The following is a 26,288-nucleotide window of genomic DNA, read 5'->3' as shown; positions in this document are numbered from 1 at the left end:
GTACTGGGGGCCACACTGCCATGAAGAGGTGTTTTGTGAATGGAGTTCTCATTTGTGTCCCTCTTCGGTGACTTTACAAATTAGGATCATTTACTGTCACACAGTAGTGTTTACACCAGCAATGCACAAGACCAGGCCATGTAGGGGTGCAGGTCCTATCTTAGGAGGTCCCTTGTGGTCTCTCTCACAATCAGAATTGGAACAGGAAGTGTTTTTGTACTGATGTGGACTTTGAATTAATGCTTGCAGACACACAATGAGCATCCCTGCAGGACACCAGAGAATCATGAAGAGCCACTATCTGGAGCCTGACCCACTGCACTGCCTGTGGGTCCCGTCCTTCGGGCTGCTGCCCACCATCCTGGCAGCCGGCTTAGTGATGAGTCAGCACCAGCCTGGAGGCGGGGATTAGCGGGTGACACACAGCTGTCCTCTCACAGCCAAGGCCAGCTCCCGTGGCCCCAGATTGTCCCTCTGATAAGCACACTCCCTCCCCTCTGGCCTCCTCTGCTGCCTTCGCAGCTGCGTCTCCATCATCAGATGCACAGACAACTTGCAAAACTCAAATACTACATTTCAAACCCCCTTTTTCCAGATGGATAATTATCAAGTCAGTTTGGTATGAATGCCGTGCTCAAGGGTACAACAGCTGGGATATGATCTGGGAACATTTTTGTTTTCTTTACTGCAGGACCACCTGCTGACCCTCCCATTGCTTCCGCTTCTTTAAGAGGGACTTGTAAGTGGCCACTGAGTACGAAGCTTGTGGCAGTAGATTACAACAGGGCATCATGGTAAATGTAAGTATCCCAGCTGACAGGCTGTCAAGCCTTTATATCGGTGTTTTAAAATGGTCTGTTGGCTGGATGTGGCAGGCAGCGGCCTGCTCCTCGCAGACACCCCCTACCAGCCATCTGACGCCAGTCACAGGGAGACTATAAAGGACTTTTCAGGCATCTTTTCTTCTGTTCCTGGTCTGGCTACTTCTTCCTGGGCTGACTACTAATGTGCCTGTCTTTGTTAGCTGGCTGAATTAACCTGGCATGATCCAGCAGTCTAATTAGACATTATAATGTGTTTTATGGTCAGAATGCAGTGTTTTGAGGCCCAAGGAGGAGACATATGAGCTGTCCAAGCTTGTGTCTGCAGAATGATCAAATATTCACTTCTATAGACTGAAAGGCATAGCTTGTCCAGTGACAGACTGCACACATACCAATGTGGATTAGCAGCAGTTTGCCAAATTCACAGGCTTTGCAGTAACACTAAATACTCATGCTGGAATTTAAAGTAAAACCGTAAAAGACTGAAACAGGTGCTTCTCATTATATATTAATTAATATGTGCGTATACCATTAATAGTAAAAAAAAATGCCCTCTCTCCCAATAGCAGAAGACTCTGGTTTGTTGTTGGTTTACAGTGGGAGCAGTACATCTAAGATTGCAGTGGAGGTAGTGGTAAAGGCCTTTTGATATTAGGTCAAGTCATTTTTGTAAGAACTGCTGCCTGTCTAGCCTTTTGTGTTGTTTACTGCCCTAGGCAGCATTTACCGGTACTAAATTATATTTTTGTGTTTAGGGTGTTGTATCAGCTGTGCCATCAGTGCCATTTAAATTTCCCTCCGTTGCATTTTGCCCTTGGTGACAATATTTTTTTTTTCAAAATAGATAGTTAGGAAAATGGCAAAAAAATCTGGCAAAAAATGCAGTAAACCAAACTGCCATAACACTTTATATGAAACAAAATTATATAAATATCAGAAGTGAAGTTTTGCTCAACTGTATCAGCATACATCTACTGTAATTAAATTGTCTTTGAAAATTCCGGCATCAACTTTGTCACTCAAATTTCTTTTTAAATATGGGGGTACCCTGCCCTTAATCTGTTCCTGAAAATATGGTGGCAACAAAAAGGCGGATAGCAGGAGCCCTTTCCTCATTCCTTATAATTGAGCATCCCTGAATTATAATCAGTTCCCAGCCCATCCTGAAGGCCCTGACTAACTTAGACAAATCTCTCTAAAAATAATATAATGCACTTCAAATAACAATAAAATAATGATAATGGTCAAGTATAACAGTACAGTAAATAATATTTCTTTAAACTGTCCAGAAATATTGTAACAACCTGCCCATTTTCTGTCAGTAGTGTAACAGAAAGACGACTTGGGAGACAAAACATTGAGCATAAGCTTTATTGCACTTTGACATCTTTAGACAACAGAATTTGCAGAGCACACACAGCTGGCCAAAACCACTCGAACAACAGAACAACACAGGAGTCATTAATCCCCACACCTCCCGACAATGGTTGCCCAAACACTAACGTCCACAGCAGCAGTTCTGCATTATGGGAGAGCTACCGCTATGCTGTTTTGTAGCATTTTTTTTGTCAGTCTGAGTCAGAAAATATAATAAAACGTTTTCTTTGAGGCACATTTTCGGATTTTTTTTTTTTTAGAGACACTTTGACCAAAAGGCGTTATAGTGTGGAGGGATCAGGGTAGATGGCAAATAAGAGCATTTATTTTCAATACGCGTTATAGCAAAAGTGCTGGTACCGGAATGGTGGATAGTGAGTTACGTTTGTAATCCTAGAAATAAATGCCTTTGTGCCCTGTGTATTATGGGAACCAGATTTTATTTTTCTTTTGTTTGTTTAATTTAGTTTTTTGTTTTTAAAACAAACCTTTGCTAATTTCAAACACAATTTTTTAAAGATGTTCTCTTACTGGAGTGGCATACAAACCAAACTGAATGGAAGTACTTCATTAATACAATCATTAAACTGTCACAGTAGCCTTTTGCTCTTGAAACATATTTTTTCTTTCACAAAATCAATTTCATAAGCACCAACTGGCCAAACATTAAAAAATGGATGTCTAATTTTCAGCATTATTTAAGCTAGCCTGTACTCTGGAAGACATTTTATAGACAGTGTTTGATATGTAAGCTAAGTAAACCCTGTATTTTCTACAGGAGGTTTATACTTGAAATATGACTTAAGATTTTTATAGGAATTACATAAAATCTGGCCTGAATTTGCAGATCATACTGTCTTTAAATTGCTGCAGTACAAAAGAAGGAAGTAGCAGTTGATTCCTTCCCCTCCTCCCTAAGATATTCTGTTTCCCACAAAATTACTTTCATTGTTACTAATAATAGCCATTGTACCTGTGGACGAGATTTTCGGCAGAAGGTTTAACATTTCCTTAGAGAGAGCAGATATCCATGAAGTCCCTGTTATACAAGTAGATTCGCCTTTGTAAGAATCACTGCCCAGCTGGTTATCTTTTTTGTTTGTTTCAGTGCACAGCAATGAGCTAACCATGCAGTTATCAGGTTACGAGCCCTGACTTTGTCTCCATTTATGGATTCATAATCTGCTATGCACAGCGATGGAACTATTAAAATCCCAGGTTATTTACTGACTATTGAAGTAAAAGACCTTCTGTCTCATCTCACAAATCATTCATTTCTTCATTTCTGTCTAGAGATTCATCTGTGAAAAGATCAATTATTAAAGAGTTATGGGAAATTAATGCCTGCTCATTTTATCATTTTTTGGAAGATTGGTAATATTATGATTTTATTTTTTTTTTTGGGAAGATGGTGTTTAGAAAACAAATCACAACCCCTGAATCAGACATTGTGATCCAGTTTAGCAATCTTTTTGAAAGAATTAACTTTTCATTTCATACATTAGTATGTACTAGAAAGGGAGGGTCAATATCAAGACCTTAGGAAACAATTTAATATGATGTGCCTTATGTAGATGTATACAGTATGTTCAGTTTCAGTCCTGGAGCAGGAAAATAATATACAGAATAATATAGACCTACAGATAATATACAAGTGACTTATTTGAGAAATCATTGGTTTGGGTTATGGAAATTTGCTCACGAGTTAGAAAAGGCTTTTAGAATTTCTTTCCCTTAAATGTTTTCCAGTCCAGTTTTATATTGATTTGTTTGGTATTTTTATTTACCTTCTCTAACTCGGGCCTTTATTATAGGTAGTCCACACATTGGTGGCTCTCTGTGATTGGTTGGTGTCACTCAAAAGTACTTCATTTGTCATATGCTTTGGGTTAATTTATGTGTACTGAGAAGCCACTTGTTCTTCATGATTTCCTTTCAATATGAAAGCAACCTATAGCACCCAAGGTATTAATGTAATATTGAGGATGGGGAAAAATATGTACGTTAACGTCCTTAGAAAAATGAGTCGTGGTAAAGAATACCATTTTAATTATTAAATATTTTAAAAATATTAATGTAAATTTGTATTATTAGTCATGTAAATTATTATTTTTCATTCCTATTTTAGTTTGCAGGGGGGCTGCGGTGGCGCGGTGGGTTGGACCACGTTCCTGCTCTCCAGTGGGTCTGGGGTTCAAGTCCCGCTTGGGGTGCCTTGTGACGGACTGGCGTCCCGTCCTGGGTGTGTCCCCTCCCCCCTCAGCCTTACGCCTTCTGTTGCCGGGTTAGGCTCTGGTTCCCCGTGACCCCGTATGGGACAAGCGGTTCAGGAAGTGTGTGTGTATATTTTAGTTTGCAGTTGTCTTGGACTTAGGCACAGCTGCCAGAATTTTTACCTGATGGGCTCCTTAACAAAACGTCTTGCTATCTTTACATACATCAGGTCACAGAGCACCATGCAGCTAAGCCATTACCTATTGGAGACCTGGCTGAGGGCAAAGTCACATGCAGACACATGATGGGTGTGAAAGAAATTCTTTCCTTTTCTGGAACCGATCAGCCGCAGGAGATGATCTGCACAAAACACTCAGACATGTAGAGACTTTTCACGACAACATCGTCTCATGGGAGAGCCCCAGACAGCTGGGTGTCTCCCCGATTGGTTTGCATTTCCTCCTTTTATTTGCAATCTTATACATACGTCATCATAAGGCATGGCAACAATTTCGAAACTTCCCTTGCATCCGACGCAAAAGTGATCTTTACTCCAAACAATTTGTCCCTGTTTAAGAAGTGTGTTGGGAAGCATCCTAAAGGTTAAGCTTTCTTTGCATTTTGTTTTCCCTATCAACATTTCTCCATTGCGTTAAACAGACAGTATACATTTTCTGAATTTATTAACTCTTACCATCACATTAGAGCATGTTACACAAACACACATGTTGGCTGAAGCCCGTCGTCCCGGCAAGCTGGAGCCTAACCCAGCAACACAGGGCAGAGGGAGGAGACACACACAGGGCGGGACACCAGTCCGTCACAAGGCACCCCAAGCGGGACTTGAACCCCAGGCCTACCAGAGAGCAGGACCCAGCCAAACCCACTGCACCACCCTAGAACATAGTAATCACTTGAAAATATTAACTACTTAAACATATTTTCACACCACACTTGAATGAACAACTTTTCACACCACACTCCCCCCCTTTGAGCATGAAATGCTCACATGAAACGCTTAAATATAGTCCCCATCGTCTAACAGGAGATTATTCTGGTACTAAACTACCATGGTGTTTACAGGCATGGTGGAGGAGGCAATTCATGTAGTCATACCTTTCACCCATTTAATGCAACAAAACAATAAAAGGAAAACACTTTCAATAACGCCCAAATGTAGGGGGAACAAAGGTAGGCTGGTTCTTGCAGCGTGTGGGATGCGGGCACACCCCCGACAGCCAGTATTGTTGCCCACTGCTGCATATCCCTTGCCTAGAGCTGGGAAGGTGTTAATGGTATGAAGTCCTTCATCATACAAATGACGGTCAATGTCAACTCCCACTGTGGTCAGGCTCAGACAGGCCCAAACATGAACCATCAGAGTCATGGTGACGGTGGGGTGGTCAGTTTCCTACAGTTTGACAGATGGGTTCAGGAGTCGATGCCTTCAACCTTAACGGCGTGTGGGGTAGTCAGCAATGCTTGGTAGGGGCTTCTCCAGTGGGGTTGGTTCCAGTGTGTTGTCCACATCTCCCGAATCATGACCTGGTTACCGGGTGTCAGCGCAGTGAGCGAGTCAGCACCAGCATCCTCCAGCAATCTTGAACCTGTCGGCGGACTGCACTCCGACTCCACTTCAGCCCTGTAAGATAGAACAACAAATCACCATCCACAATTTCTAATGTTACGTGACCACCTGGCATGGGGGCCAGCGTTGGACGACCTGTCAGAACCTTAAAAGGTGATACTTCTAGTTATCTGTGAGTCCTGTTATGTTACACTGTTAAAACTATAGGCAGTGCATGGGGCCAGGGCAGCCCAGTATCTATGCACTTTGGCCAACTATATTTTGACAATTTGATTACTGGGGGTGATAGGAACAATAGTGGCGCAGATCTCATTCTAGCCACTCAGATAAACAGTATACCAGTGAATCCTGTTGTTACTAGTAAGGCGTATAGGAGCACCTCACCTCTGAATGATGTCTTTTAACTGTGTGGTATTCTACCGTTTATAAGAAAATGCCTCAATCTACCAAGAGGAAGCAACTACTACCGTAACAATACTTGTTTCCTATGCTTGAAGTTAGTTTCAAAGAAACTGAGCTTAGTTTGTGTAAAAGGTCCATCAGGCAGAGGAGTGGTCATCATGGATAGTGAGGTTGCTTTGCCAATGTTATATTCCATGAATACTACACAATTCTGACAGCCCGCCAGTGCATATAGGTCATGAATCCTGGGGCTTCCTGGTGACAGGATGTCACCATGGCATCTCACGAAGCATGGGCCAGGCCATAGGCTGCCTTAACCATTCCTGGATAAGTGCTGTGAGGAAGAAAAAGTTAGTTGTTTGTGGTATGTCGGTCAATTCCGTCCTTCCCAACAGTACCTTGTCATCCCAACCCAATCACTGGGGCAACTGTCAAGGCTTGCTTCACATCAGTCAAATTAACCAGGTCATCTACCCGCGTCAGTCCGTCTGTCAGAGAAATGCTTTTACCCTGTATCATTAAGCAACAGTTGAGCTCTTTTAGCATAGTCCTGTATCCATGGGCAACAATATCCAATCATGTCCAGGATGGACAGCATCTGTGATTTGTTTATGGTTTTTGGCATCTTCAATGTTGATTGTATTTGTTTGGTCCCCAAAGAATGACTTGAAAAGGTTAGGATGTGTTCTAAGGAATATACTTATTGTTTAACCAGTTTCAACTTCCTTTTGGACACTTTGTGGCCATTTTCAGTTAGATAGATACTGGAGCGCTCCTAGCCTATTTCACAAGCTAGCTTAGTTTCTAAATACAAAAGCAGGTCGACATACTGCACCAGTGCACTTTCATGGGGTGCAATAAACTCTTCCAGGTTTTTCAACAGCTCCTGACCATACACACTAGGTACTTTGTTGTAGCCCTGTGGCATCACCGTCCACGTCCAGTGCCTCCCCCCCTGAAAGTAAAAGCAAACCAGTATTGTGAGTCAGAGAGTCAACGTGAGATTGAGGAAGAAGGATTTGCTAGATCTATAACAGAAAACAAATTAGCATTGGGAAGAGTTGAGGGCAAAATGGTAGCAGGATTCAGAACAATTGGAGCTTTTGCATGTATTCACCCTCCTTAGGTCTTGTACGAACTTCCAAGACTCATCTGATTTCTTTACTTGTAGGATAGGTGAATTCACAGGCGAGTAGTCAGTTTCCTTATGGCACCTCGTTTGACTAGATCTTCATGTACCTGTGCAATACCTTCTTCAGCTTCCCTTGACAAACGGTGCTATGCCTTCTGTGGTTGAAAACTAGATTTTGGATGCAATATCGGTGGAGCTGCCGTTTATTTCCCTGTAGTCATTCTTTCCCTGAGACCACAAAATGTCTGGAGTTTCATTTAACCACTCAGGTTCAGTCTTCACCTTCTCTAATTCTTCCCCTACTTCCACAAACAATCCTACTACTTTCTTACTCGCTTTAGCTTCAATCTGAACTTTGTACCTCTGGACCTCCTCATCGAGATACCAATCTACCTTCTTCTACCTGGACCCAGTCTTCCCTCATTCACGAAGTTTGTACCCAGGGCCCCAAATCTTTCCATTGTAAGTTTCCTGTCTTTCCCAGCGGTATATGTGGAACTGAATCCCCTTTGTACCACCTACTTTGGGCCGGTGTCAGAACAGAGGCTGCAGCGCGGTACCTTGTCAGAAACAAATCAGACAGAATGATTCTCTTTCTCAAATTTGTTTGCCAGAAACTCCCATTGCTCTTGTTGATCCTCTGTAGTTTCTTTCGCAAAGAAGTGTGCTGTGTAGTGCAGCCATGTGGGCTGTGTCAAGATGGGAGGCACCTAATTTCGTAGCAGCATGTCATCATCCAGCAGCCAAGTGGTGTATTGCGATGATGCCTGCTGCGAAAAAAGTTAGAGATGTGATGTTGGTACCTTCTTCGATAACAGAGACAGTCACACCGAGCTTCGCAAGCAGGTCTTGGCCCAGCAGGTTCACCGGACAGTGGTCACTAAGGAGAAACAAATGGTTAGCCACAGTAATGTTTTTTGTCATTCCCACGGGCATTTGGGGGGACCCCTGGCATCTCTTGTTTTCTAATAGTGGATCTCATCCCTGTGTCCACCATGAAGGAAATGCGTTGATGTGAGACCATCAGCTGTATCATCGGGTCTGATGTGGGGCACCAGGTCAGAGTGGTGAATTGACCCATTCCTTCACCGCTCGTCCCTGCTTCATCCTAGGCACTGTGATTGAATGCCATTACTCCCCTTGGTGGGGCACTGGGCACGATTGGTCTTGGTGGTTAGTCGATTAGTTGTTGGGGCAGGCTTCCTTCCAGTGCCCTGGTTTTCTGCAGATGAAGCATGTATTTCTATTGCCCTAAGATCAGGAACCCCCAGGTCGTCTTGTACCTCCTCCTGGGTTCCCTTGTCTTCGGCCTCGATTCTGTCCGTGTCTGCAGCCTCTGTCAGTACTGTTTCTCCTTCATAGAAAGCGAGTTGTGCTGCCATCAGTTTGGTCGCTGCCTTCTCCCTCTGTTCTTTCTGGTTTCTTTCTGCATGCCCTGTGTGCCATCTCAGATCTTTCAGCTTAGCCTTATGCCAACCAATGCAAGATGTTTTCACTTCCTTCTGCAATTCAGATTTCAGACCATGCACAGATGCGCCATTACAGTGTTGCATTGCTGAGCAGTCTGTATACCTGAATGATCGACCATCATTTCAATAAGACGATGTTTGCACTTGCTGACTCTCTCACAATCTTTCTGTCTGGCCTGGCTCAACTTTGTCCAGTTTAGGCCTTGCTTGTACTTTTCTAGATTTCAAGCGCAAAGATTCTGCCACTGATCGCTGGAGCCGTTCACATCTTGGTTCAAGCCAGCCCATCCCTCTCGCACGCTGTTCCAGTCGCTCCTGAGCTTGCATCTCAGAACTTGGGACCATTCACCACCACTGGGTTTGTAGATGTCATCTAGGTCCTGGATAGCCTCCCAGAAACATTCTCCACCCACCTCTCTGGGATCAGGAAGGCTATTTCAGATATCGACCAGTTCTTGGATTTCCCAGTTCTTCTGCACCAAGACCACTCTAGAGCGCCCATCCTGGTCAGGGCCTCGGGATTCAGGCATCTGAATCAGCGGCATCTGGTGCTGTGAAGAGGGTAGGGGAACAGGACCCGGCAGATCAAACTGAGAATACTCACAACTGCTTCTGGTGGTCATAGGCGAGAACAGCATTCCCAAGCTTAGGTCTCCATCCTCTGCATTACCTGTGGCTCCATGGTCAGGGTTGTAGGGAAGCCATTGCGGCATTGCTGGATATGGAGGCATCTCTCCCTTCTTCTGCTGGTCCTGTATCAGGCACTTCAGCAAGCATGGTTAATACGCTGACTAGAGCTTCAACTTTTGCTTTCTCAGCTTCAAATGTACCATCAAGTCATTTGTTCGCTTTCATGCAGCCTCCAGTGCTCTTCTCCTGCCCAAAGTTTCCCATTCTTCTAACATCTGTCCTCCCATTGCAGCCACAGCAGCAACAGCCTCCCCGTTTCTCTAGCAATTTCTTCCTCACTACTATTTTCTGTGGGTCAGAACTTCTTTCTCTTGGCCACACCTCCTGAGTAATTTTATTCCACTCCTTGCTTGCCTCCCCATATTTTAATCCCGTGAAACTCTCTATAGGGGTTAATTTTAGTGTTCCTCCTCCTGCTTCAGAGCCCACTTTGGGTTGTCCATGTCTATTCCTCAGTCGTTTTTCAAACACTGTCATTCCATCCGGATCGTAAGTCGGATCTGGTCAGGACGGTTTGGAGTGATCCTGGCTCATTATTTTCCTGATTTGACCGCGCGATCTGAACATCAAACCCGCGGGTCTTTATTCTAACGATACATTTGCATTTATTCATTTAGCAGACGCTTTTCTCCACCAAAGCGACGTACATCTGCGAAATACAATTTGTACATTGAGAGAAGCATAGTTGCAGTCATGTGATTAAGTAAACTTTCTTTCTTTGCACTTACGCACCGATAACGATTTTCATCGCACACAGTAGGTAGGTGCATGAAACTCAGAATAGATGATAACTTTACGATAACATAGCGACACGAAATGCTAACCTACTTCGTCTGAGCCTGGGCAATTTAGCACGTACGCTTCGTTATACTTTTCAATAATTATCCCTGCTCTCAGGGAGCATTCTTTTTTCCTGCTCATTTATTTCTGGTTTACTAACACCTCAACATTTAATAAAAGCAAAGCATTTCTTCATAGTAACAGCACTTAGTGCAAAGCGTTTTTCTTCGTTGCAGAATAGCCCTCAAACACAAAGCAGGAAAGCTCAAGCACAATAACATTCACTTGTTTTTTTTTTTCATTCACACATGCGGATAAGTGAATCACAGTACCATTTCATCCAAGACCACTTTCAGCACCGTGCAGTACCTACAGTATTCTTGTAAGAATATGCATGACGTGTCAATAAATTCGTAATACAACAAACGTCCAATTTATCTATCCCAAACAAGTATTCCCTCTAGTAGGACTGAGTTGTGCAGTACAAAGATGCTGACCCAATCACACACGATAATATATATATATATATATATATATATATATATATATATATATATATATATATAATAAAAATTTTTTTGACAACCTTCCGTACAAAAACACCAGAACTGTCTCAGAGTGATTTATGCATCAAATTAATTAATTAGTTCTTGGTTTTCTTCCTACTCCACGGAACAAGCACGCACCTTTCAAACACACAGCATAGTGGAACACTACACGTAACAGAGACAGACAAAGACACAACGCAAAAGACCAAGACAACCTGGATGTCTACTCCGGAGTTTTACCGGTGGACTTCGGCTTGCCCCAGCCGAGGGCACGACCCTCATAGAGGCAGGTCCCGAACCCCCACAGACCCGTTAACCGTCACCCAACTGTCACCCTTCAGGCTTTACAGAAACCCTGCAAAACAGCAAGACAACCCAGCAGTGTGACTCCCACTGGATTGCCCGCCAATACCCACTCACTGTACATCACTTTCCTCTCCTGTTAGTCTTAACCAAAATCAGATAGCCTGTTTGGCTTATTTTTAATTCTTTTTGCGAATACAATAGTATTACGAAGCTACAGGCGCGTAATATATATTTCACACAAATCCGTCACGTTCAGTCCCAAACAATTCCGTGTAGATTACAACTTTAACTGACAAATATATAACACACAAACACATCTGACTGCTTAACACCCAAAATACAATACACAACCATATGCGTCAACAACTTTTGCATGCATGAAACAAATTTTGTCCTACCGACTGAGTCGGTTCTTCTGACGGTGTACTAGTCTGTCCGCGTGACCCATGGCCACGCGCCCTGGAACGAGCTGTCCCTAACTTTGACCCGGGATCGGTCTCTCTGGTTCTTCTAGAACACCAGCTCCTCTTTGGGATTCCATCAGCGGCGGGTCATGACGGCAAGAGGTTAACCGCCCCACGTTGGGCTCCAAGCTGTGAAAGAAATTATCTTTCCTTTTCTGGAACCGATCAGCCGCCGCAGGAGATGATCGGCACAAAACACTCGGAGACGTAGAGACTTTTCACAACATCGGCCGATGGGAGAGCCCCAGACAGCTGGGTGTCTCCCCGATCGGTTTACATTGCCTCCTTTTATTTGCAAGCTTATACATACGTCATCATAAGGCATGGCAACACCTTCGAAAAAGTGATCTTTACTCCAAACAGTTTCTCTCAGTTTAAGAAGTGTGTCGGGACACATCCTAAAGGTTAAACTTTCTTTGCATTTCGTTTTCCCCATCAACATTTCTCCATTGCGTTAAACAGACAGCATACATTTTCTGAATGTCTTAACTCTTACCAGCACATTAGAACATATTAATCACTTGAAAATATTAACTACTTATTTTCACGCTACACTCTTTCTTTAAGGTGCCCTCACGGACCCAGGGAAACTGCCTTTGCCTGGTGAGACCCAGATCATGCCCTTTTGTTCTCTTGCAGAAATTGGATTGATAGGTATTGCCTGCAAAGTGCAGTTTCACAATTCAGAACTCTCTTGTGAGTGAACATGTTCTACTAGGTACCTCACTATCACTCTAAACACACAGTACGGTATCTTTACTGCATGGTTTCTTATTAACATGGTACTAAGGCAATGTACAGCTACTTCAACCCATCCATTTTACATTTATTCATTTAGCTGATAGTTTTCACCAAAGCAGTTTATCAATTTATACAGCTGGGTAATTTTGGAGGAACAATTTAGGGATAAGTATATTGCTCAGGGGGGTGCGGTGGCGCAGTGGGTCGGTCCTGGTCCTGCTCTTCGGTGGGTCTGGGGTTCGAGTCCCGCTTGGGGTGCCTTGCGACGGACTGGTGTCCCATCCTGGGTGTGTTCCCTCCCCCTCCAGCCTTACGCCCTGTGTGCTGGGTTAGGCTCCGGTTCCCTATGTCCCGTATGGGGCGAGTGGTTCGGACAGATATTGCTCAGGGCTACTACACCTGAAGGTGAGATTAGAACCTCCAACCTTTGGGTCCAAGGGGAGCAGCTCTAAACACTTTGCTACCATCTTCAGTAAAGGTTAGTTCAGTTAAGGCTGCATTTTTTCAGAGCCGGTCCAGCAAGGCATACGGCAAAAGGCTTAGTAACCCCAGATATAATATGAGCTCATGCTAGAACACACAGAGTTAAGAGTCAGTAGTGCAGCTGACCAGCATGGTTTTGAGCGAAATCCAGATCACCCAAATAACATCACAGAAGATAGCCAAGCAGACTTGACACAGACTGTCTTGTCTAGGCTTGAACCCACCACTCTTCAGTTTGGAGGGAGGAGAGGTGCCTGCTGCACCACTCTGTCTCTCAGTCTTACATGAAATTTTTTTTTTTTTTTTTTTTTTTTTTTTTTTTTTTTTTTTTTTGGAACAAATTTGATGATGGCGCTGAGGACTCTGCTTTTAGCACACTTCAGGCGTTGATTACTCATTTATATTTTAAATTCATACTGCAGTTATGTGTTATGAAGGTTACTAGTTTTTTTTTTATGGTTAAATGGAAGCACCTTATGATTTGCTTTGTCTGCTGGAATTGATATTGATAAATAATCTCACTGCCACTGCTCTGTTTGATATTTTCCACAGTACTGTATCCATTAATTGTTATTTTATTTACCATTGTGTTTAACAGTCGTTCTTCCTCACTCTAGTGGGTTTACTTTTAATCAGTTTAATCTGCCATATTGTGCTTCTCTTCCCCTGCCACCTCATTTCCATTATATTCGGGTGTTTTTGGTTCCAGAAGTATTACTTTTATCTTTCTGTGATTGTCCATATTGTTTCTGTATGTTTCACATTGAGTCCAGATGGCTACTGCAAATCTGGTCAGTTAAGTACTCTTATGTTGAACTTTAAATGGTAATATGAATGTAGCGTTTTTATTTTGCTTAAGTGTAAATCTCTTGGGTTCCCTTTAAAAATGATGGGTTGCATATATGACATGATCAGAGTTAGGAATCATCTGAACTTTTTAGCTTGTCTCCTCTGCAATGCTTCTTCTACGCTTTGATCCACACCCCCAAGACTCCCTTTGATTTGCTCGTATAACCAACTGCACCCACACCCTTTTTCCAGTTTCTCTTATTTTATGCTGTAAGACAACCATCGCAGCTACAGGATAATACAGGAGTCTCTGTAAGTCGCTGATCCAGAGCGGCTTCTCCAGTAGAGAGATTTAGGAGTGGCTGCTGTAGGCGCTGGAGCAACTGCCTCTCTGCCTGCCTGTCTTTTTGTTTCCAAGTAGTTTTCTTCTACTCCTCAAGTTATTGCTACCTTTTTTATTCAGAAGAAATTATTACCCTGAAGAACCTTTTTTGGCCACAGATAATTTTATACACACACACACACACACACACACACACACACAGTCTGAACCGCTTGTCCCATATGGGGTCACGGGGAGCCAGAGCCTAACCTGGCAGCACAGGGCGTAAGGCTGGAGGGGGAGGGGACACACCTAGGACAGGACACCAGTCCGCCGCAAGGCACTCCATCCATCCATCCATCCATCTTCCTCCGCTTTTATCCGGGGCCGGGTCGCGGGGGCAGCAGTCCGAGCAGAGTACTCCAGACCTCCCTCTCCCCGCACACCTCCTCCAGTTCCTCTGGGGGAACCCCAAGGCGTTCCCAGGCCAGCCGGGAGACATAGTCTCTCCAACGTGTCCTGGGTCTGCCCCGAGGCCTCCTCCCAGTGGGACAAGCCCGGAGCACCTCCCCAGGGAGGCGTCCAGGAGGCATCCGGAACAGATGCCCGAGCCACCTCAACTGGCTCCTCTCGATGCGGAGGAGCAGCGGCTCTACTCCGAGCTCCTCCCGGGTGACTGAGCTCCTCACCCTATCCCTAAGGGTGCGCCCAGCCACTCTGCGGAGGAAACTCATTTCTGCCGCTTGTATCCGCGATCTCATTCTTTCGGTCATGATCCAGAGTTCATGACCATAGGTGAGGGTAGGAACGTAGATCGACCGGTAAATTGAGAGCTTCGCCTTACGACTCAGCTCCCTCTTCACCACAACAGACCGGTACAATGACCGCATTACTGCAGACGCCGCACCGATCCGTCTGTCGACCTGCCGCTCCATTTTTCCCTCACTCGTGAACAAGACCCCAAGATACTTAAACTCCTCCACTTGAGGGAGCAACTCCCCCCTAACCCGGAGGGAGCAATCCACCTTTTTTTTTTTTTCCAAGGCACTCCAAGCAGGACTCAAACCCCAGACTCACAGGAGAGCAGGACCCGGTTCAACCCACTCCACCACCGCGCCCCCAATAATTTTATAAAGCTGTTTAATTTTTTTCATTTTCATAGTCTTGTTTTACCACATTTAAGTGTATCCCCTTGGTGCAATGGAGCCTGATCCTAAGGATTGACTGTATAGATGAAGTGTCTAGTATACAGGAGGACACATAACCACATTTACTACGGTAATAGTGGTATCATGATGTACATATTATACCCAGTGGTAAAGATGCTGTCAGTACCACATTGGTACCTATTGGTGTAGTGTACTGATGGGGGAGGGGCACCCGGCGCCCTAACCTTCATCCTAATCCTAATCTCCACTACCACTGCCTCATCTGACTTCAAACCCAGACTGTCTGAACATCCAGAAAGATGGCTAATGTGGGGAGCTGAGCAGCGCCACATAATGTCAGTGTCAGTCTGATTGAATATACAGGAATGTGGGTGATGTGGAGAGCAAAACTGTACCGCAGAGCTTCTGTGTGGTGAATTGAACATTCGGGAGTCTGGATGATAGAGCTCTGCTTCATGTAGTCCTTTCTCACTGGATGACCGTTTGCATACCATCCATTAGTTTTAGTGACTGATGCGTTTATATATATACCTTCCCACTATTATCTGGGCATATATAGTTATTCAGACTTCAAGTATGTGTACCACTTGTCCATGTATAAAGACTCATGCTCTGTGGTTTGGTTGTGTTCAGATTGGTATTTATGTCCAGTGGGCAAACACCCAAACAGCTGTGCATCCTGCTGAGGTTGTCACTGGTCCAGTGGAGGATTCTGGGCAATGATACTTCTCACTTCAAGTTTACTTTATTTGTTTTTATTTTTGTTTCCCCATTGGTCAAAGTGAAGTAAAAAGCTAAAGAAAGTATTGGCAAAGGTTGAAAATGCAAAATAGATTGTTCATAGAGTAGAATGTGAATGTTCATAGCTGATACAGTTGGCATTGTTGGCTATATGCATTGTGTTGCCTTTATAACTGGAAACATACGTGTTCAGGTAGTGAATATTGCCTGAATTCTGTAAGGAAGTTATTTCAGTGACTAATATATCAAACTTCATTGGTGGTGGAACCAGTTATGGTCTCCAACAAATGTGACTTTAATGTCAGGCTCATTCCAACTGAACATAAAGGACCCTGGGATTCAGAGTAAAGCTTTTAGTTTAGTCTTTATGGCTGGGGATCATTGCTTAATATCTAAAATAGTCTATACATAAAAATAATCAATGGACAGTTTTGAAATATATGCTGCATTTTTATTTCAGCCATTTCTCATCATCAGCTTTTGTGTTAATCGCGTGCAGATGAAACAAGGAAAATTGCCCTGCAATGGTCATTTCATTTTTTGTAGGGTGACACTGCAAAATGCAACAAATTCAGAAGAAACTTTCCATGCTAAGGGCAACACCTCCAACCTCATGAAACAATAAGTCAAGGTACCACTGTAGACCAGGAGTGCTGTACCTTATTTAAACTCAGCAGCTTTCTTAATTTGTGAGCATGCTGACATTGACCAGCTGGGCCCTGATGGGCAGGCAAGTGTGTCCTTGCTGTAATCCTCCATTGTATGAGGGAAGGTCGAGTTTAAGAGAAAATTGTATTCAAGAAAAAGTCCTACAAGGGTTAGACAGGGTTGATACTATATGAAAAGTCATATGTATAAAAAGTGTTTCAGCACTAGTACTACAGTGATCCGAAACCAGAACCTATGCTATAACGTCCAGCTGCTCTGATGCAGGAACATAAGATGCCGAACAGAGCTGTGAACATGAAGAATGGAGTTGGTGTTGGCGAACGCGGCTCGTTGTGTAGTGAACATATAAATTTTGGATATATGTACGTAGGTGTTAGAAATTTGCGAGTCTTTGGAAAAGATTTGTACATTTTTGTAAGCAGATGAAAAATAAATTTTCAGAATGCAGAACCTGACACCAGTTTTGCTATTGCATAGTGTACATTGTTTTTTATTTGTGTTTATGTTGATATTGAGACGTGCTGCTCTTTATTTTCTGCTGAAAAAGGTCTGATTGGTGTAGAAGTTGCTCAAAGGAGCTCTAGTCTCAATGTGGCAACTCAGAAATGTGTCTCATTGACTCACCTGAGAGGCATGATGGATTTGTGACCTCCTGAGAATTCTAACCCAAGAAGCTGCTCCTTAAACTCATGCCACAGAGCCTCCCATCACAGAGCCCCTTTTAGGCCAAGTTGGGGTCTGGACCCTTCTCTGATGGCTCCCTTGTGGATAGCCCTTCCTGGATGGTCACTCAGTTCCTACCCTTGCATGATCATGCCATATCAGACTCTGTTGCATGTCACATCAAGTCTTTAGTCAACAGTGGAGAAGAGGAACTTTAAAAGTGACTTTTCTTAAAGCTGAGTAGTAAAACATTGGAGCCAAAAATCTGATGTTGGTCAGAATCTGTAGGTGAGGGCTTCCTTTCTTAGTTTGCACAGGGTTTTTTAGATCCAGGTTTTTTGTTCACCAGGATTTTAAATGGTTGTTTTTTTTTTCCCTTTTTTTTTTTTTGCCTGGCTCCTTCCAAATGCAGAAAGTTGCTGTCTCTGCTGTGTTTGGTTTAGGTTTGAAACAGCCAACGTTCTGATATTGTGCGGAATTAATGGCAGTTTATATTTTGATATCAACACTTCCACAGAATGTTTTGTGGTAACAAAGTCAGCATTTGGAAAGGATGCAGAATAGGATGTTTGTGCAGCGTGACACACCGTGTAATACAGAGTGAGGTGCTGTGTCAGTGTTCGTTTACTGTAAATAAAAAAAAAGATTCTCTTTGCTTTGGGAGGTAAAGGTATTGTGAACGCATTAGCAAAATGTGTTTAGTGCCCTTATAGTGGTTCACTCCACCCAATTTATAGCATTTGTGTAGCATCAACTGCAAAATGATGACACATGAGATTTATTTCTTGTAAGAAGTGTCATCCCTCTAAACAGACATAATTATTGGAATAAAACAGAGAGTGCAATGCAAAAGTTGAAAGAGTAGAGTTCAAGGTTTACTGTCATAAGTAGAAGTACCGTGTACAAACTACTATGAAATGCTTGCTTGAGCGCTTCTCCACGGACTATGGACAAAAACAATAGATAGTGCAGCGCAAAACAAAAAAAAAAAAAACAATAAATATTGCCAGTAACAATAACAATAAATCATAATAGTAATAAATAACAATAGATAGCCAGAATACTTAAAAGTGACAATGCAAGTGATGTGCCAGTGTGCTCGAAGGGATCAGTGCAGATTCTAGTTGCAAAAGGTGGCACACTGGTGTGTTGAATGTTGAATGCTCTTATAACAATGGGGTAAAAGCTGTTCCTGTACCTAGCGGTGCGGTATGTAGTATGGCAGAGTATGACTGCATTTAGGTTATTTCATGATTAATGTTCCATCTGTGACGAGCAGTGTTTCCTTTTAAACAAAGTACATTTACAGCTAAATGACAAAGTAGTGAACACCTGGAGTTTCATAATAGAGCTGCTACCTTGACATAGGCAGATGTTGTTCAAGGAATACTTACGATGTGGTGCTCTCATATTTACCAATGTCTTATTTTTCTGAAGTGACACAGTTTACAGTTTCTCCTTTCATTTTAAGTATCTTCCTTGAGAGTTCAACAGAAGCGGGATATTTTCCTCATTGTATTTCAGTTCTTTAAACACAATGCCATCTGCTGTTGTTCTTGAGCATATTGAGTAGACCTGCATAGATTTCACTTCTTTTTTTATTTGGTGGTAGTAGTGGTAGAGTAGTGCTCTTAAATCTCTGAAAATCAACCCACAGCCCTTTTTGGTCTAGGCTGCCAAGTTTCTGAGCTACAGCATATACAGTACTATTGACCTCCCTTGAGGAAGCACCTCCTACCCATGACTGCCTGCCCTATATTCTAAGTCATTATTTTTGTGGAAGCTGTGGAATTACAATAATGGATGCTTGAAAGTTAAGTAACTGATTTCCTGCATATACAATACTGTTTATTGTATAAACCACAGCATGCAGATGCTTTGCTTTGTAATAGAAATATATTATTATTTAATTACCTAGTAAAGTAGTGCTTGGCCTAAAGCTCTTGACAGTCCAATAGGTTTTTTATCCTCCTCTTCCCTGAATGATAGAATAGTTGAATGAAATTTGAAGACCTTAGTATTTAGTTATTTAGTATAATTTAAAATGGAAATCATCTTGAGACATGACTTCAATTGTACTACTGCTGCTACAGCCAAATAAATTAGTCAAGGTGAACATTTATTCAGTGTACTAGTCATAGTTGTCCCATGTCATCTCTTGTGTTTTTTCTGTGCACAACTGAGTGTTTATATACCTTTAACAGGAAACGCATGGTGAGCATACTTCACACTCTGAAAATATACACAATAGTACTTAATGCTTGTGCTATTTATTGTTTAACAGACAACAAAGGAGGAGCCCTTCCAGCCAGAAGTCACATGACATCTGCAGAGAGCATTACGTGAGCTGATATGGGTGTTGGCGTTGGTGTTTTCTAAAAGTGTCCGCCTCCCATCTGGCAGGAAGGTTGTCTTCATAGTGCTGCATCCACGCACGAAACATGCAGTTATGCCAGCAGATCATCGCCATAAACCATATGTGCAAGGCTCTGATGAAACAAGTGGGCTCACTCACAGAGCTTCTCTTAAGTGTTTCATGTCACTCTATCTGAACATATGCTCGTCCTCCCCCATCGCCGGTGCGAGTCCCCAGAGAGGCCAGCCCTGAACTGCCGCTGCTCATAGTGCTGTTCTCGTTGCTGATGTCACCCTGAGTACTCTATGTGAGGCTCAGTCACCACTGGAGAAGACCATCTAATTTATTTTTCTTTTCCCAATTTTCCTTTTTTTTCCTTCTCTCCACTTTATTGCCTCAGCTTTACCGTATGATGAGATCACCCGTGGCACTGGGGTGATAATGCCGTTGCATTTTTATTAGCTTCCAGTCAATGGCACACCACAGCAGATCCAGAAAATATGGATGTTATGCAGTACCAGCTGGTGCCTCTGAAAACCTCAGTAGAAGAAGTGAAGTTGATACAAGAAAGCAATGGTGGAAAGCTGCTCTAACACAATGTTAAATTTACAGGGAAAAAGAGCAGAAAGATGTATTCACACTGTATTGCAGTGGCTTATCAAAAGGAAGCCGTTCAAACCTATTAAATGCTAGTCTGCTGTGTAAACATATTCAGAACCAACCAGTTCCTTTACTGAATGAGGTAAATATTGCAAATTCGCTAGAAAGATGAAAATTCTTACTATAGGAGTACAGTCTGAGTTAGTTATCCCTTTACACCGCACATCACACTGTGCTGTTTTTTTTTTTTTTTTGCCTCTTCAACTGTTCTGGATGCCTGCATGTTGAAAATACTTAATAAAATTAATTCTACCCTCTGAATTACCAGAATCTGGTTTTTCCTCACAGTATTCTGGTGATTGAAAAAAGGTGTTTGTTTTTTTTTTTTTTTTTTTCTTTTTTTACAGCAAACAGAAGGTCAGGTGGTACAGCAGTACAGCAAGTAGCTGTAGTGTCTCAGTGCCAGGGTGGTGTGAGAGAACTTGGCTTCAATCTCTGCTCAGTCTGTGAGGAGTTTGCATAGGTTTCTTCCAGGTGCCCTGACTTCCTCACACAGTCCAAAGATGTGCGTTTCAAGTGAATTGGTGACTCTGAAATTGCCCATTGTGTGTGTGTGTGTGTGTGTGTGTGTGTGTGTGTTTCACTGAGAGATGAGTGACTCACTGTAGGTAGTGTACCTAGCATTGTAAGTCACCTTAGTTGAAAGGTGTGAACTAGATACTACATGTAATATGTAAACTCCCCGCGAGCCGGTCTGGCTTGAAATCTGCATCGGAACACCCGGCCCAAGCTCTGTATGGCACCAGCGTTGCCTGTTGTGCCAGCAAGATAATTTTAAAAAAAAAAAAGAATTTTAACAATTAATTTGCAATACGTTTAAAAAACATTTCAGCTCATAGTAATGTGTCTTAATTACTAATATTTAGCAATTTCAAAGCTAATAAATCATTATTCATAATTTTGCCTGTCCCTGTTACTGTGTGCATGGGCATGAAAAACAAGATTCAGGCCACATTTTGCCTAATTTTGCAGAGGTCTGTTCTCCAGTGATATAATTTTACGCTCTGTTACTGCCCAACCCAGAGCTTAACCAGCAGCTGCTAAGTTTTAATAGGAATGAATGAAATAAATCACTACATCAAGATAATACCAGACAGGCATCCCTTGCTAACTGCATTAAAATTGAAAAGTTGCTGTTGTTTACATGTTGGTCCATAGTTGCATGATTTCATTTCTCCCCAAATACATTTTTTATATATATACACACAGTATGAAAGCTTATATATCAGTTTTAATGTTTCCTTCGGTAACTCCCGCATCACGCATGCCTTACCATTTACATCAGATGTGACAACCTGCACTGCTCTGGTTTGGTGTCAAGTGCCAATGCTGCTCCAAAGTCAACAAAGTATGGCAGTTATGTGACAAATTGTAAAACACAGTGGATAAAATATGTCCCTTTTGTAAGTTACATGCAGTAGCAAGTAAGTCTGCTGCTTTCCAGAGTTTAAAAAGCAAATCTTAATTTTTAAGCATCGATTCTAATGGCAATAAGTTGTAAGCTGATGTTGAGTTTCTGCACTGATGAAATTAAATTATATTCATCACTTGTGGAGATTAAAGAGTATACACTTAGCTCTTAAAGAAGTGTCCATGCAATGGAAAACCACTGATGGAAAATACACTGCTTGGCCAAAAAAAAGTCACCACCTGGATTTAACTAAGCAAATAGGTAAGAGCCTTCCATTGGATAATTACTGAAGTGATTAATATGTTTCAGCTGGCAACAAGTTATTTAACCCTAACTGATGCAGTGAGTAGCTTCTCATTTCTTAAACAACCATGTCGGAAGACATATCCTGTGGTCGTGGGAAAGCTGTTACTCTGTTTCAGAAGGGTCAAATTATTGACCTGCATCAAGTAAAGAAAACAACTAAGGAGATTGCTGAAACTACTAAAGTTGGGTTAAGAACTGTCTAACGCATTATTAAAACCTGGAAGGATAGTGAAGCATCATCTTCGAGGAAGAAATGTGGTTGGAAAAAAAATCTTGAATGATTGTGATCAGAGATCGCTTAAACGTTTGGTGAAATATGGTCTGATGAGTCCAGGTTTACCCTGTTCCAGAGTGATGGGTGCATCAGGGTAAGAAGAGAAGTGGATGAAGCAGTGCAGCCATCATGCCTAGTGCCTACCATACAAGCCTGTGGGGGCAGTGTTGTGATCTGGGGTTGCTTCAGTTAGGTTCAGCAACGTTATGTGCCCAAAAAATTAGGTCAGCTAACTACTTGAATATACTGGATGACCAGGTTTTTCCATCGATGGATTTTTTTTTTTTTTCCCCCCCCCTTCCCTGATGGCACGGGCATATTCCAAGATGACAATGTCAGGATTTATCGGGCTCAAATTGTGAAAGAGTGGTTCAGGGAGTATGAGACGACATTTTCACACATGGATGGGCCACCACAGAGTCCAAACCTTAACCTCATTGAGAATCTTTGGGATGTGCTGGAGAAGACTTTGCAGCTGTCCGACTCTCCCATCATCAATACAAGATCTTGGCAATAAATGAATGCAACTCTGGATGGAAATAAATGTTGTGACATTGCATAAGCTTATCGAAACAATGCTACGGTGAATGCATGCCATAATCAAAGCAAAAGGTGGTCCCGCAAAATACGTGTGACTTTTTTTTGGCCAGGCAGTGTATATCCCTTTCTTCCACACAGTGGGCTTATTATTCTGTACAACAGCACTTTTGCTTGTTTCCACAATGGATATTCTATTCTGTACAACAGCCTGTCTCAGAAATTTTTGATCATACATATATGGTGTCTCAAACCTGTCATTGGTGTTCATCTGTCTTTTCTCTGGTTAAATCTAGAGTATTAACATTGTATAACGCTGGGAACGGTGAACACTCATGTACCTGTAGGGTACGAATGGTTATAGTTGGGTTCTTTTAATATAGAAACTGGATGAAGACAGGTATTCCTTCCAGCAGTTTATTAACACAGTAATACATCTTCCATAATAAAATCAGCTACAGTACAGTCTTCCTCCACCTTACAAAGGTAATGTGTTCCTGAAAAACCCTTCATAACACAAACTCTCATAACTCAAAGATGTAATTATTCTCATTACTCAAAAATGTAATTGCCATGTAATTTGCTGGTAGTGTGTGTGTGCATGAGTGTTTTACATGGCTCTGCTATATAGATGGGTGAATGACTTAAGTTGTTTACTGTAACATATCTAATTGTCACTTTGAATAAAGGGGTCAGCTAAATACTAATTTCTAATAATGCCTAATAATACATTACTTTGGAGAAACACATCAGCTAAACAAATGTAAATATTTTGTACTGCTCAGCAGTAAGAAGGTGCACAAAATCCAAAGTCAGTCCTCGTAAATGTAAAGAAATGCCTCCTTAGTCAAAGTAAAGGTACTAGATAAAACTTCTTGTAAAGTCAAAGTCTTGTTTGACTTTAGAAAGACTTCAGTGGGTGTGTTTTGTGGGATATGATTATATACTTCCTTCTTCTTTATCGCATTGACAACGTCAGCCAGTTTCAACCATCAGTTAAGGTAAATAAGAAAAAAACACAAATGAAACAGTACATTTAATAGTATTATTAATTTATTTTACTGATGCTTTTCTCTAAAGCAGCTTAGAATACTTGCCCATTTATAGAGCAGGGTACTGCAGTAGTTCAGGGGGTAGGTACCTTGCTCAAGGGTACTACAGCATTAGTGGGATTTGAACCTGTGTCCTTTGAGTGTAAGGCAAAAAGCAGTAACTACTTCACTACCTGGTGCTCCTGATACTTACCTTTAGAAATAAATTATAAACATGTAACTATTAGCTCAGTTATTTAAACCATATGAACAGCTTTAATAACACAAATGCCCTTACAGTAGCATAAATAATTCCTTAAGCTCAGACATTTGTTAGTAACGCTACACAGCACCCCTGATTGAGCAGTGTCTGTGTGCTGTGCATATTTAAAGATGTACGAGGTGATCTTGTGAACTTGCAATAAACATCTGTGAACCAAATAATGAAAATGCCTTTGTCCGGTGTACCCTGTCTCATGACCAGAGTTTGTGAATAGATGCCAGATCATCACAATCCTGCACCGGACAAGTGGTTCTTCATAATGAATGAATGAATGAAAATATAAAATTGAAAGGCAAGCTAGAAATAATAATAATTGCTGCGAAAATAAAAAAAAAAAAAAAAAAAAAAAAAAAAAATTGTATTTTGGTGTTATTGTTCTGCATAAAAAATACTTCTATTTTTTGTTTTTTTTTTTTTTTTTTTTTTTTAGGTGACCTGTTTTTCCATCCAGGAACCTTTTTTTCTTTTTTCCCTTTAGAAATAATGTTAATTCAATGCTTCCCATCATTTTGAATGAATATCACTGCTGAGACTGACTGGGTATTTCCAGCCAAAGGCAGCTTGAACATTCATACCTACTTGAATGAAATCTGTTTTAAAGGTGCCTTTGTGAAATAAAGCCAAGTGCTGCTCTGCTTGTAGAAGGAGCAAGTATAGAATGATCCTTGTCCATGGCCCACAGCAAAAAAAGCTCAAGCTTGATCTCTTGAATTGCAGACACTTCTGCCTCACTTTACTCTATATGCATACATCATCTCTTGGATTTCTCTTTTTGAAGAGTTCTCTGTGTGGGTGGAATGTATTTGGATTTTCTTGGAAAACGTTGTTGTTTGAAGATGACGTAAATAACATGGTTCAGGCTGCAGTAGGGCTGCCTGTTTTTGTTCTTCCTGATGTTGCTACTAAACCTCGGTGTAAATTTTACCTCAGCATTATAGACTGTACAGCATCTCCTAACCCAGTGTAGATGTCCTCTGATTAGATCTTGGCTCTTGTTGCGCTCTGGTGGGAAGTAGTGTAACTTTGTCCAAAGTGAAAGTGTTCTTTGTGAATTTATCATTAATATATCGAGAGATTGTTCCTTTCATTAACCTGTATTTTAAAAGTCAAATTATGGTGTGCACATTTTCTTGTTGTGGGTGTAAGGAAATACAGAAAGTTTGCGAGTGTCCAGAAGAACGGGTGAATTCCCTAACTTTGTCTTTGTTCATTTGTAGGTTGGAAATGATGAGAAGGCCACGCTGTAGGCTGTCATCCACTTTTGCGGAGTTAGCGCTGGGAAGCGAAAGGCCACGATGAACTTGGACTGGCTTGGCCTTCCTTCTTTAGTGATGAGAGCTCCAAACACCAGTCGGCGATCACTGTAGGAGAAGCGGCTCAGGCCTCTCTCTTTCCAGGACCTTAACTCTTGAGCCATGTGTCTCCAGAAATGAGCTGCATCTGATCTCCTCTATGTAGGCCCTGCCTGCCACCCTCTTCCCCCTCCCCTTCCCTAACCAGTAGACAGGCTCCTGCTAAGAGAGACAACGATGGGAAGCACCATCGCCCTGTAGGAGGATCGCCATGAAAGAGCACAGAGGCCCGGCCATGTGCCCGAGCATAAAGTTGTGAGAGTGAACGCAGCCACGCATGGTCCCTGTTTGGAAGACCAGGATGACATGTGGTCTGCCAACACTGATGGACGTGTGATATCTTGCGAAGGTGTCGTGAACTGGACGACAGTGCCCAGGACCTGAATCATGAATGGAGGAAAAGAGCATGAGGGCGGGGACAGGGAGGGCCACACCCTCATCGCCCAGGTGCCGATTGGTTGGCGGCGCGAAGCAGATTCCAGCAGAGTGGTCTATATAAGGTAAGGACTCATTTTGGTAATGGGTTTTCTTCTTTGGTTAAGTTTTTTTGTTAGAATAAGAAAGATGCCTTCAGTCCTCTTTAAAATGAAAGGTAAGCATTTGAACATCACTGCATGGCTTTCATGTTGTGTCCATTCAAAGAAACAGGTGTTTATTCAACTCAGATACTTATTGTGTCTAGCAGTAAATAGAGTCACACTGTGCTT

At 42.2% G+C, this 26,288-nt stretch overlaps 1 protein-coding gene across 4 annotated transcripts in view; it reads left to right on the top strand.

The window, feature by feature from the left end:
* Window positions 1-26,288, top strand: part of mbd5 (methyl-CpG binding domain protein 5) — a 68,439-nt gene that overhangs the window by 9,791 nt on the left and 32,360 nt on the right. For 2 of the 4 annotated variants that reach the window (XM_018735565.2, XM_018735569.2), the window contains exon 2: window positions 25,447-26,081. In XM_018735565.2, coding sequence (XP_018591081.1) covers window positions 25,969-26,081 — 113 coding nt within the window. In that variant the 5' untranslated portion in view covers window positions 25,447-25,968. Of the gene's footprint in view, window positions 1-691; window positions 801-25,446; window positions 26,082-26,288 lie in introns of all 4 variants that reach the window. The other 2 variants (XM_018735566.2, XM_018735568.2) reach the window with 2 other exon arrangements.

The sequence above is a fragment of the Scleropages formosus genome, chromosome 21 (assembly GCF_900964775.1).
Source record: "Scleropages formosus chromosome 21, fSclFor1.1, whole genome shotgun sequence".
Classification (NCBI taxonomy): Eukaryota; Metazoa; Chordata; class Actinopteri; order Osteoglossiformes; family Osteoglossidae; genus Scleropages; species Scleropages formosus.
The sequence above is the reverse complement of the archived record's forward strand: the minus strand, read 5'-3'. Positions and strand labels throughout refer to the sequence as shown.